This window comes from Cryptomeria japonica, chromosome 7 (assembly GCF_030272615.1).
Source record: "Cryptomeria japonica chromosome 7, Sugi_1.0, whole genome shotgun sequence".
NCBI classification, from domain to species: domain Eukaryota; kingdom Viridiplantae; phylum Streptophyta; class Pinopsida; order Cupressales; family Cupressaceae; genus Cryptomeria; species Cryptomeria japonica.
In genome coordinates this window covers 500459902-500474037 of record NC_081411.1, presented here as the reverse complement: position 1 = coordinate 500474037, position 14136 = coordinate 500459902, and the positions used below count along the sequence as shown (strand labels likewise).

General features: G+C 40.0%; 1 protein-coding gene across 3 annotated transcripts in view; it reads right to left on the bottom strand.

Annotated features, from left to right (window-relative positions):
• LOC131060178 (putative WEB family protein At1g65010, chloroplastic) overlaps positions 1–14136 on the bottom strand; it is a 235012-nt gene that overhangs the window by 164461 nt on the left and 56415 nt on the right. For all 3 annotated transcript variants that reach the window (XM_057993319.2, XM_057993317.2, XM_057993316.2), the window contains one exon: positions 2402–2464. In XM_057993319.2, the coding sequence (XP_057849302.2) occupies positions 2402–2464 (63 nt within the window). The remainder of the gene's footprint in view (positions 1–2401; positions 2465–14136) is intronic.

Here is a 14136-nt window from a genome sequence, read left to right as displayed (position 1 = left end):
CTGGCAAATGGAGGACTATGAGGTATTTTCGCCAACATGCAATTTTCTTGAACCTACCACTCTTCGTGAAGAGCAACAGATGAAAGCATGTAAAGTTATGAATGATACATCTGGTAGTACGAAGATGGAAAGTGGAAGGGAAAAGCCCACTAAGGAAGAACAAAGGCAGTACGAACAAAGCACCCGGAAGGAATTACAAGTTGTCAAGTACCAGAGCACCCTAAAGGCCATCCAAAGCCAAGTACACAGACAAGAAGCAGGGAAAAATCGAAGCTGGTCCAGAGAAGAAGTACTGTACACATCTCCCCAGTCCGTATGAGCAACAAAACGCATCGAAAGTTCGTACACATCCGTACGACAAGAGGAAAGTGATCCATACACACCCGTACGGCAAGGGGAAAGTGACCCGTACAAACCCGTACCCGAGGAAGAAAACATTTTGACGGAGGCAAAATTGAGCAAAGAGGGAGGACAACCTACGAAACCACACAGGTCAACGCAAGGAGGAGATTAAAAGACCGTACGGAAGACATCCGTACACAAGGAAGAGAAATTTGTACGGAGGGTCAAACAAACCGTACGAAGGCAGGATGGGTCGTCTATACTAGGAGAGCAGTGTTTTGTGCAGGAGTCCGTATGAGGTGTGTAGAGTTTCGTACGAGGGCGAACGAAATCCATACGGTGAAGAGCAAGAAAATCCGTACCAAAATTTGCATGAGGATCAAGGAAATCCATACGTAGCTAACAATGGATATTGGCGAAGTCCATACAGAATTGGTAGAGAAATTTAGAAAAATTTGGAACTCCGTACACAAAGTTGCAACATTGAATTCATACGAAATCTATACCATAACAGAGGAAACAAGTCGCGCGGGAGGGAATACGTACAACCAAACACAGGAAAATCCGTACAACAAAAAAACTCCGTACGGCCGAACACAGGAAAATCCGTACGGCCAGACACATGAAAATTTGTACAGCCAGACACAAGGAAATCCGTACGGCCACACACAAGAACTCCCGTATGAACAGATAGGAGACATCTGTACGAAGTTTGGAGTTGTCCGTACAGAGTTGGCAGAGAAGTTTGAAGAGATCCGTACAGAATTGCCAGAAATCTGTACGGAGTTGGAGGGTAAATTTGGAGGAATCCGTACAGAATTGGCGGCTGAGGAGATCTCATACGGTAACAGTTCGAGGCATTTGTACGGACAAGGGAACGGTTGCTCCAACCTTTTGGCAGAGTTGGCGGTCTTGGCGAACATGGCGAAGTTGGCGGTCTTGGCAGACACGGCAGAGTTGGCGGACATGGCGGTCCTGGACATGGCAGAGTGGACTTGAAATCTGGCGATCGTGGTGGAGTTGGCGGTCCTGGACATGGCGGAGTGGACCTACCATCTGGTAGTTGTGGCGGAGTTGGCGGAATGGAATTGCCATCGAGCGGTCCTGGCGGAGTTGGCAGAATGGAACTATCTGACGGTCTTGGAGGAGTTGAACTTTCGTCTAGTGATACGGAGCCCCATGGCGGGATGGAAATTCCATCTGGTGGACAAAACTCCAGAAGGGCATTGCAGGTACAACACGATCAAGGGGCACTACCCCTTGACCCTGGTTAGGGGCGTTGCCCCCAAACCCCCTTTTGACTTGGCAAGTACACTACATGTTGGGGTTGTCCAAGACAAGTCTTGGCCTACACTCTTGTCATTAGTCTTTCCAAATATTACTTGATGTTTCCTTGTGGTCTGGGCCAAGGCGAGACATAGCATAGGGTTGCTCCTATCATAGATCAGGTTCAGGATGAGATGATGTCTGAAGAAGAGCAAGACAGGGAGACTGGGGGAAGTGGACATGATCAAAAAATCATTGATGTAGAGGATAGTAGGTCTGGAGGACCACTGGCAGGCTACATATTTACATCAGCAGATCCTAAAGACCCAGCAGGCTCCCTTCAGCGATTCCTTGGGGAGTTACTATAGAACTAACTTTTTAAATATATTAAATGTTCCATGTAGAACTAACTCACTATGTATATATATCAAATAAATAATTTATCTGCAAGCTTTTTCCTTGTTTTTCTACTATAGACTATAAGACCAAATCTAATGAAGAAGCAAACCATTGGAATATAAAATCAAATAACACCAAAGAAAGGTTCAATAGTGCTAGGATAATTAACACTAGTAACACAATGATGTTAATTTAGAAAAGTAAAGCTACACCAAATTTGCCATAGTTTCTATCTATATGGATGCTTGTGTGGCTATGTAGAAAATTTCATCTACTCTCCAATCTTAAATTTTCATGCTTAACTATGTTTGTGATGCAAGCCACAATAAATTAGGGTCTTGTATTAAAAAACAATGGACTAAACAACTTGTTACAAATTTATACATATATCTACCTCTTTTTGGAGCCATGAATATTTTTCTTCTTTCAGTTGTTTGACCTCTTCCTCAATGCTAGCCTGCAAAACAAAATGAGTCACCAAATCAAGTTAGCGAAAACATGAAATTCACCAAACAGCAGACAGCAGACAGCTTATAGAAAAGGTATTATAGGCAAAATAGTAACATAAAAAATAATCAAAGCTGCCAAAATATTTAGCTCAGCACATAATTAAAAAAAAGATGGCATACATTTATGGATGAGGTTAGATGTGAAAAGTTTCCCAATGACTGATTTTATGAGATAAAATTAGAAACAAAAGGATATCTAACCTTTATATGGAATTAGATCATTATTGATATCCCCAACTATTCTTATTCAGATCTATCAATTTATCTCATGATTGGTTTACGAATAAATCTTGACACAAAAGCTTCAAGTACAAGGGTATGATCTATTCCATACTCCTCCAACCATAAAATTTGCATCAGCCCAATCCAAATTCTTATAGCCAGCCTTCTAAGTTACAACAAAATGGACTCTAGTGCAGCATCCTTATCTTCGAGCCATTTTATGCTAATATCTGGGAGGAATTGTCACAAATTGCCACCTAGTGATGACAAGGAACCTGTGTGGGATGAATTTCCCTTTGACCCTGATGAGGCTCAAAAAGCAGATTGTGTTGTAGAGTTAGAGGACCATATGGTTCTTGATGAAGGAAAGCTTAAAGAAGTTTTGAAATACAAATCTGATGTACCCATTCATGAAGTTGGTAGTAAGCAAAAACTTGAAATCTAGTACAATCTAATCCTCTTCATGATATTGAGCAATTGCAGCTCGTGGGTGGTGAAGAAAAGGAGTCTTGGAGCAGCTTTGCAGGCAGCAAAAACAAGAAACAATGTTCTGATTTTCAGTTACAGCCAATGACCAGTACACCACATTTAAATGTTCACGAGTGGAAGGATAAATTCATGAGGTCCTTTGAGAATGAGGTGCGAGTTTTATCTGGGTTTGACCATACACATAGTTGGATAGATGAACTCTATTGGAAGGCTCAAATTGAAGAGAGACAGAAGGGAGTTAAGGATGAAGTTGCTCTCCCCAATCTGCAACTCATCAAAGACTCTTTGGAGACATTGAAATCAGAGTGCATACAATTGATCACAGATCGTGGTTAGGCCATCGAATCTGCAAAGAAGATCCTTAGTGCTTTCCAAGGAAAAGAGAGGAAACTTGAAAAGTTTACTCTTGAGCTTGAGTCAACAAAGGACATGATAAAAAATACTCAGTTGATTGTAATGGAGGTAGAAGATCAGTTTGCTGATTTCAAACATTTAAGAGAGCAAGAGAATAGAGAAATGGCCAAGGAGATCAATCATGTAATGGAGGAGTTTGATTGCATTCAGGAGGAGTATGATCTTGCTCTTTGTCCCCAAAGATCAGAAAAAGTGATTTTGGAGCAAAAGAATGTTTGGGTGGAACATGACTGATAGTAATCAGCACGTTTATAGTCCGTTGTTTGATACAGATGCTGATTGGACATTTGTTAATCCACTTTTCAAGTTTGATGTGAAAATTCCTTTTGACTTCAGTGATGAGGGTGGATCACATTGCAGAGTCTGGGATCTAGGTGCAATTTGCAACCATGAGACATTGTTTCAAAATTGGAGCATTGATCAAATGCATACTCTTGGGCATCTTCTTTGGAAAAGAATGGATCAAATTTTCGGATTTGGGCTTGCTGATTGGTTGCAGATTAGCCACTTCACTTTATGGTTTGCTCTCATTTAGGGGAGTCGGTGCAATTTATTTGGTCATGCAAGTAATGGTTTTCAAGTGGAGTTTGCTTGGAGGTGGTTTCCAGCCTTGGACATGAGCAGATGTGTTGTTTGGGACGACAATTTCCTGTGTTGCAGCAGTTGTTCATCTTCTTGGATGCTGATTTTCCTAAACTCAGATCTAAAGACAATCATTTCAGACTTGGTGGGCTACTGGTGTACAATTTTTCAGACTTTACAGTCTCCTGGCAAGACGGGTTTGTGGTGTCAAGTGAGAGGTATGGCGAGTTGGGGCAATCAGTATCCGTGTATGGGAAGTGTTCAAGCTCTGACTAGAGGTTATCCGTATGCCCTTTCTTCTTCTTATGGTTGGGACAGCGAACCTTTGCTTTCTTTGGTTCACTTTTTCGAGGTGCTTGGAGTGGGAACTGTAAGAGTTTTCAGAAATCTCCATGGTTGTATCAGAATAATTCAATTGAGGCTAGTAGATTCATGTGCAGATATGAGTATGAGTTTGTTGAGCTCTTCCAAAGGACTGCTTTCCTCTTTGCAAGAAGATTTGGAGATGTCACATTGACAGTTGTGGCTCTGTTAGATACCATATGGAGATGTGTTGTGGAGTTTGATCGTGAGTTGAGTAGACCTTATTTTCTATCACCCAAGCTTGTGATAGATAGTGGCACTGTTGATGTTGATTACTTAGAGCCTTATGGGCACAAGATGCTGCATGATATTGATTTCAGTCCTTCAGGGATTTTCAGTTTGAGTATCATGGATGGTAACATTTTGGAGTTACAAGGGAGGTTAGTGCAGTTTTGGCGTGATGTTTTCACTGATGTGATCAGAGTGGCACAGCGTCGGCATGGTGCGTTCTTCTTGAGACGGATATGGGATCCTGGGCTCGTACTTGCTTGGGTGTGGATCAGTCTAAAATTTTCTGGAGTTGTGGTCGCATTGCTTGAGGACAAACAATTTTGGGAAGGGCGGATTGTAATGTCCCCTTCTTAGTGATGTGCATTCAGTGGTCCATTGGCCTATTCCGAAGACCCGTAGACTATTTGGAAAGGAGAATTAAGGTTTCCAACTTTTGTGGAGTTCTACACGAGCTTTTTAAGGTTTGTTAGGAGGGAATTCTTCAATTCTGCTTATGGTTTCCTTCAGGGTTTTCCATGAACTCCAGAGTGGCATACCATGCATTTGATTCTTTGGTTAAATGTCTACCCCAACTATAATGACAATAATAATACCTCTAATTGAAATCTCAATCCGAAGTTTGGACATTCATATGGTAGAGTTTACTATTCTCATGGCTGGTGTTCATTTAGTTGTCAAACCAGGAACGTAAAACTTGAAATGGGTCTGCAATATATATGCACTAAGCTCCTTAACTGATTATTCTGAATTACTACAGGAAAGGTAGGAATGGAAATCATAAAGGCTAAATGAGAACTTTACAAAACTCTGCTGAAATGATCTAATGAAAATAACAAGAATCACACCATTCTGTCTTGGCTGCAGGAACAGTCAAAGGATCTGTTTCCAGTGGCTACAGGAACAACCCAGTCATGAACTTCTACTGCAACTAAGTAAAAACTAACTTTAATAATCATAAACACGGGATCACTCACCAAGTGGGCCCCCCTTGGATGAGTGCTATCAAACTCTCAGCAAAGAACTATTAATAGATCAGAATAACATATTTTTATTCATTTCTTCCTGAAAGATGATTACATATTCAAAGAGAGAAAATTCAGAATACTTGACAAAAAACTCTGCTCAATCCCTTTCCATTCTGTCTAACTCTTAGAAAAGAAGGAAGAGCTTATTATAAAGAAAAGACAAACTACAATGGACAATTCCAGTTACGCCCAGAAGAAGAGGCGGATAGCTGTCAGATGAAGGGGATAACAGAGAGCTTGGCTGCAGGAACTGTGGATCTAAAACCGAACCACAGTCTATGCACGCCAAAGAGATATTTTGCAATTTAAACATGCACCGAAGTTAAACTCCAATGGTGAAGTACAACTGCTCCGATTATGCCATAGATTGCGCTCGCTTGAATCTCCTTCAACTTGACCTCCAGCTATCTGAACGTGGTTCTCCAGTCCTTAGGCGCGAAAGAGAATTCTCCACCGCAACATCAATTATTATCTACACTAAAACAGAAACAATATACAAGGACATGCATATGTATCTTACTTAACTAATACATTCATTAACTCACATATGAAATCATCCTAAATAATCCGCATATCACAGGGACAAACCATTTGGATGCAGGAATAAATTGGCATGGCTGCAGGAATTAACAGACAAGGTTCAAACATGATTTCTTAAGTTCAGTTTTAAAACATGGATTACATATAGTCAATTCACAATATTTTACTATCACAATGCAACCCAAAAGATACCAAAAACCTAAGAGTCCTGATAAAAAACAAGTCAATACACCGACTTATCATGCCCCCCAACTTTAAGGAAAATTTCTGATTTTTGTTGAAACTCTGAAATCACCAACAGTGTCCTGTCTAGTTCCCTTGGAAGGCAAATTCCAATAAAATCCCTTCATTTTCTCCAACCTGGACCATCTAGCTGTTTCTTCCACATCTACATCATAATTCTGTTATGTTGGTTGGCATGCCAAAAGTGGCCACATAAGGATAGGAGGCTGAAAGATTAATGGCAACCAATTATTGGATTTCTCCCTTCCTAGTTGTATGTACTTGAAGGCTCTCTGTATAGCTGCATGAAAATTCTGTAATGAGTAGGGTTCTCCCAGTTTTAAATGATCTGGTAGATGATTCCAACGTTGAGTTAGTCCCTCTAGTGCTATTGTCCTGTGGGTCTGAACCAATTGTTCATACGCTTGATAGACTTCCTCTCTCATTGGAAGTACTATCTTTCTAACATCATCTCTTATTAGCAACTTTTGCCAATCATAATACAGAACCCTGGGTGCTTCTGATTCCCTCCTCAATGGCAATGGACAGTCAAGTTCCAATTTTTCAAACTCCCTGGCTTGCGGTCCTATAATCATTTCATTTTGTATCCAAGACATTAGAGCTCTGAGATGGATATCCCCAATGTACAACAAAGGATTCCATTCTCTGTCCTGGGGTACAGCATAATTATGTAAATATAATTCACATAACAGGTTCCTTACAGAATGTGGGGAGGTTTGATAAGCATGATAGAATTCCTCAAGTGTTTCCAAGGATGGATTAGGGTCCCTTACTATGCGATTTAATCTGAAATTCAGATATCGTTCTTTCAAGTGCACTGCATAAATTCTTGGGGGAGCCCTACACTGCATTATCTCAGGAACCATACCATAAATCTCTTCTACCTTAGTCTCCAATTCTTTAATTCTATCATCTTTTTTCTCAATCTCTTTTTGTTGTTTATTAATTATCCCTTGCAACCTATCCTTCTCTATTTCCCATTGCCTAAAGAATGTTAAAGCAATTGATAAGCTAGTTAGGGATGAAGGAGTTCTTATGGGTCCTACCTTAGACCGTGGGATTTCTTCAATAACTTCCTCATTCTGGATTGGCATATTTCCCACGTTTTCTTCAGGTTGCTGTGGAACATCATCAATAATCTCCTCACATTGCAATGCCACTGAAGCCAGATTTGCAAGCTTATCCATTACAACTTCTTCCTGAATTTCTTCTTGGATTTCTTGAATTTCCTCTTCTGTAGGGTTTTCTTTTTCTGAAGTTTCTACTGCAATCACCTCTACTGGATTACTCACCGGTTGAGTCTTTTGTGTTCTTCTTCTCGTTCTCCTCACATACACTTTTGAAACAGACACAGGAATTTTTGTTTTTGTTCGACACCTCTTGGCTGCAGGAGGGATATGCACTTCCTGTAGCCGGATAACAAATTCTTCATCTGACTCCTCCTTTTCCAATTCTTTTCCTTCCCTCTGCAAAACAGGTGAACCTCCTTGAAGAGAGGTAGAGGGTTGTCCTTCGATTGGCTCTGCTTCAATATTTTCTTCTAAAATAATTGCAGCTCCTTCAGCAACCAGCAAACCCTCATTTTCACCAGAAAGATCTTCTGGAACTATCTCTTCTTGAACTGGCGGATTATTTTCAATAGGGGCTTCATCTACCCTAAATTGCAGAATATCTTCAAACACACCCCATTCCATCTGTGAAACATCTCTCAGGGACCGTTGTACCAGCAACTTCACCAGTCCATGATGGCTAACAGAGCGATTTCCATATTTTTTAGTCTCCTTAGCACTTATAGAAATGAGATGATACAAGAAATTTGAGACATTAACTCGCCGGTCATGACGCAGATGACTAAGTAACTTGAAGTGAGGTGAATGGAGATTTGAATACCGTCCTTTACAGGTAATATATTTCATAATATACAGAGCTACCTGAGGCCAATGTGTTGGCAAAGAAACCCTTCTAGTCCCTTGCCTATCCACCATTAAGGGTCTATCAGTAGAAATTGTGAACTCTGCCTTGGCACTCCTTGCATCCTTCGATTCTGGAAAGAGTTCTCCTTCCTGCAGCAACCCTGTGACCTCTGCAATTCGCTGCTCTGTAGCAATTACCCTCAACCCCTTAACTGTAGCTTCTCCTTCGTCAAAAGAATGCATAAATTCCGCAGCTATTTCGTCATTGAAATCCCTCAGCTATTTCGTCATTGAAATCCCTGATTCTCAAGAAATAATCCAGCCAACCATGGTTTTGGAAATAATGCACACAGAAAACATCCTGCAGCAACCCTTCATGGACAGTTGGTTCATGGCGAATCAGATCACCACCCATCTTTTACTCTGATGCTTCCGCAGCTTCACCAAAATGTTTGACAGATTCACAAAGGCTAAAATCTACATATCTTAAATTTGGCGACAGAACTTATTATTCACTCGCGTGAAATAATAATCATCACAAGTAATGTCAGTTAGGAAATCAGTACGGGATAATAAATCTTACTGGGAAAAAGGACCATAAAGTACCCCCCCCCCCCCAACTTAGCCTAGCACGTGTCCACACAAGCTGACGAGATTTCGGGTTTGAAGCGGATTAAAACAGGATTAAAATCAAAATGAACTAATTAATGCATAATTAAAATAAAGTACAATATACACGTACCTGCAATTGGGCGAAAATGATGGCGAAATGAAATGAAGTGACAGGTAATAAAGTGGGATGGAATGTAGTGGATGGAACTTTATGTTCGGAGAACAATATTTCACATGGAAATATCTTATTATGATACAGTAAATAAATTCACTGCAGAGGCTGCAGGAACATCACCTTTATCATCATGCTTAAGTGCAACAGGAAGCTCATGAATTGTTGCTGAATCATTGCAGTTGCTGCAGGAACAATACCAGTTGCTGCAGGAACTTGTATTTCATTTTGAGGAGCAAACTGCTGCAGAAACTCTTCTCTAATAGCTGGCTTGTGATAAAGTCGTAGTCGGTGTCCATTCACTAAGAGTTTAAATCGAACAAGATCTATTGTAGACAACCGAACTACTCCATTGTGAAAAACTTCTTCTACCTCATAAGGACCCAACCACCTTGTTTGGAGTTTTCTCATAGCATCCTTATATCTAGAATCATACAAGAGTGCCCAGTCACCAACTTTGAATTTCTTTTCTCTGATATATTTATCATGCCATCTGGCTCTTTGGTTTTGAATCAACTCTGTCTGTTGAACAGCTATCTTTCTCCATTCATCAAGAGCATTTAACTGCTGAATGCGTTCCTTCTGTGCTTCAGACAATGTCATATTCAGTTGTAGAGCTGTTCTCAAGGTTTTATGCTCAAATTCAATAGGCATCATTGCTGTTTTGCCATAAACCATCTCAAAAGGTGTGAATCCAATTGGTGTTTTCCATGTTCTATATGCCCAAATTGCCTCTGAAAGCCGATTAGACCAATCTTTCCTGTGGATAGACATTGTTTTTGTAAAAATAGCCTCAAGCTCTCTGTTGGTAACTTCTACTTGGCCATTAGACTGTGGATGGTATGGAGTAGATTTCCTATGTCTTATATTATATTCATTGACCAAAGCTTTTATCAATGTTGATGTAAATTGAGGTCCCTGATCTGAGACAATTTCCCTGGGTACTCCATACCTTGTAAATATTTTTTCATAGAGAAATTCAGCTACCTTATTATCTCTTGCATGTTGCATAGCTCTAGCTTCTACCCATTTTGTCACATAGTCTGTACATACCAAGATATAAGATTTGTCATTAGAAGGTGGATCAATGGGGCTAACAAAATCTAATCCCCATTTGTCAAATGGTGTAACAGATATTTGAGGATATAGTGGCATCTCATCAGATTTTGTAGGTTTGCCCATTCGCTGACACCTGTCACACTTCCTTGTATACTGAGCTGCATCCTTGTGTAGTGTAGGCCAATAATAACCAGTATTGAGTATTTTCAGTGCTGTCCTTTTGGCAGCAAAATGACCTCCACATGGTTCATCATGACATGCATGCAAGATGTCATATGTTTCATCTTCTCTGACACATCTTCGCATAACTTGATCAAGTCCAGTATAAAATAGACAATCAGCAATCCATGAAAAGTTAAAACTTTTTTCAACTAGCAACCTTCTTTCCTTAGGAGAAAAAGAAATTGGCATCTTAGCTGCAACTAAATAGTTGGCAATATCAACATACCAAGGAGTATGAGCCTGTATGCGAAACAAATGCTCATCTGGAAAAGTGTCATCTATCATTGTAGAGTCTTCCTACAATTGAAGACGTGAAAGATAATCTACAACAACATTAGACTTCACTGGCTTATCAACAACTGTGATATCAAATTCCTGCATCAACAATAACCAGCGAGCCAGTCTACCGGTGATGGATGGCTTATTCATAAGATATCTAATTGCAGTATGATCTGTATGCACAAATATTGGATACCCTGTAATATAGTGTCTAAACTTGTTAAGGGCATATATGACAACTAGCATTTCTTTTTCAGTAACTGTATAATTCAATTCAGGTCCTTGCAAATTCTTGCTGATATAATATATTGCATTTTCCAACTTGTCAACTTTTTGTCCTAACACCGCTCCTATAGCATAATCAGATGCATCAGTATGGATTTGGAATGGCAGAGACCAATTAGGTCCTTTTAGAACCGGTGCTTGAGTCAAAGCATGCTTAAGCTTTAAAAAAGCTTCATTGCATGCTGAGGTCCATTTAAATTTTGCATCTTTAGTAAGCAATGTATATAAGGGACTTGCAATTTTGCTAAAATCTTTGATAAACCTTCTGTAGTATCCAGCATGGCCAAGAAAACTTCTAACATCTTTCTGCTTCACAGGGTCATTAATTTGCTGGATAACCTCAATCTTTGTTGGATCCACTTGTATGCCTTGTACAGATATATGATGACCAAGGACTATTCCTTCTTCCATCATAATGAAACACTTTTAACTGTTTAGAGACAAGTTGTAGTCGTCACACCGCTGCAAAACTTTCTTCAAATTACCCAATGCTTGATCAAAGTCAGAACCATAGGTTGTAAAGTCATCCATGTAAATTTCCATTATGTCTTGAGAAATATCAGAAAAAATACTGATGACTGCCCTTTGAAAAGTGGTTGGAGCATTACACAACCCAAAAGGAAGAACAGAATATGCATAAGTGCCTGTTGTGACGTTTTCACACATCGCCCCATTTAAATGGGGACCCCCTCTTTTCGCTTTTGTTTTGCCTGTTCTTCTCTCTGCTTTTAGGGTTTTGAATGAGTGAGTGGTCTGTTTGGGCTAAGGCTAAACCTTAGGGGTTTCTTTTAGATATTTTTCAAGCTGAGTCCAGTCAAATTTTGAAAGTTATTAAGCATCCTCCCGAGGATTGAGATTGACTCAATAAGATGAGTCTGTCAGGAAGTCAGATATGTCTCAGGTTAGGTCTAGTCAGGGTTTTTTGAGGGAAAATTCAAATTTTGTCTAAGTGTTAGCATTTTGAAGATGAAATTGTATATTCTTGCCTAGGTAAACTTTGATCAAATTTTGGAAGCAAGATGATGCCGGAAACAGAGAAAGTGCTCCTGTCCCTCACCCAAGGTCCAGGGCGAATTTCATTCTAAGTGCAATTTCTTATTTTGCGAGGGCTTGCTAACTGATTCCTAGCCTTGAAGATGACCTAACTCTGCCTTGTGAAATGATTGGAGACTTAAATTTTGAATATTTTAGCCAAAAAGGACGAATGTGCTCCCGTCCCTCACCAAGGGGCCAGAGCACAAATGTTATTTTATGCATATTTGTCACTGACTTTTCTATTTTGTTTTGTGCAGGGTCTTCCGGAATGATAATTGGACATGACTTGATACTTTTGAAGATTTTGAAGGCACAAAAATGGTGAATTTTGAAGGTTGAAGGAAAAAGTGGTCCCGTCCCTCTCCAAGGGACCAAGACAAAAGTGCTCTCGTCCCTCACTGAACGACCAGGGTGAAATGACTTATTTGAGCCATTCCTGGCCTTGTTTGGTTAAATTGAGACATCAAAGGCATGGTGAAGGACGAAATGAACATGATAAAGCATCCAGACTTGATTGAAAACAATGAAATGAAGTTTTTGCCTAGAAGGTAAAAAGTGCTCCCGTCCCTCACTGAAGGACCAGAGCACTTTTCTTTATATGCACAATTTTAGACCTTTTTTGGACATTAACTTTTATTCATAGCATGAAGTAAGAGGAAATCTTCCCTAGCAAAGGAATTTCGAGGTGAAAAGTGAGACAATTTGGCTTAGAAGGCAAAAAATGCTCCTGTCCCTCACTGAAGGACCAGAGCACTGAATTTCAAATTCGCACTATCTTTGCAAGGTTAAGGTGATTTTATGATTTGAAGAGGTTAAGGGAAGCATGTTTTGTCCATTGAATATAATTTAAGCGGTCTACAAAGGAGTAAATCAACCAAAATGACAAAAAGTGCTCCCGTCCCTCACTGAAGGACCATGCCACTTTTTCAAGTTTCTCTTCTTTGTTTGATATTTTATGGCAAAACTTGACTTGGATGGGAAAGACGAATGATGTTTTATGCCTTGGACGCAATTGAGAGGTTTAAAGAGCAAAAAGTATGCCAAAATGACAAAAAGTGCTCCCGTCCCTCACCAAGGGACCAAGACAAAGTGCTCCCGTCCCTCACTGAAGGACCATCCCACTTTTCTAAAAATACAAATTTCTTGCAAAGGCAAGGCAAGTTGCATGATTGAAATGAATGAGAGAAGGCAAGATTCATCCATTGAAGATAATTTCGAAGGCTAGCAAAGGACAGATAAGCTTGTAATTGCAAAAGTGCTCCCGTCCCTCACTGAAGGACCATGCCACTTTTTCAAAGTGCTCCCGTCCCTCATTGAAGGACCATGCCACTTAATATGTTATCTTGCCTTTCTCACCAATTGTGGACAAATTGAGACCAAGGCGCAAGTTTGAAAAAGTGTTTAAAATGCCTTGAAGTTGAATTGAGATGCGAGAGTTGCAAATTTTGACGACAACTGGCAAAAGTGCTCCCGTCCCTCACTGAAGGACCGTGCCACTTTTTCCAAATATGACCTTTTACCTTGCATTTTGAAATAATATTTTTATTACCAAGGCTCAAGATGGTGTGAAATGTGATATTCTACGTCTTGAGGGTAAATTGAAGATTAATATGATCAAGAATTCATGCAATGGACTCAAAAGTGCTCCCGTCCCTCACTGAAGGACCAGAGCGCTTTTTATGAAAACAACAAATTCCCTCCGAGATTATGCTAAGACAAAGTTGTGTGAAATAGGAAGGAACTCCTAAAGCATGGTGAACAAAGGTTTGACTTTAAAAAATTGAGAATCCTAGCCTAAAAATGAAAAAGTGCTCCTGTCCCTCTCCAAGGGACCAGAGCGCTTAACATGTGCATTCTTTATTTTTTGCCATATCCCAACGTTGACATCCTCCAAATCGCATGAAATGCCAAAATCATCAACTTCGAAATATTTG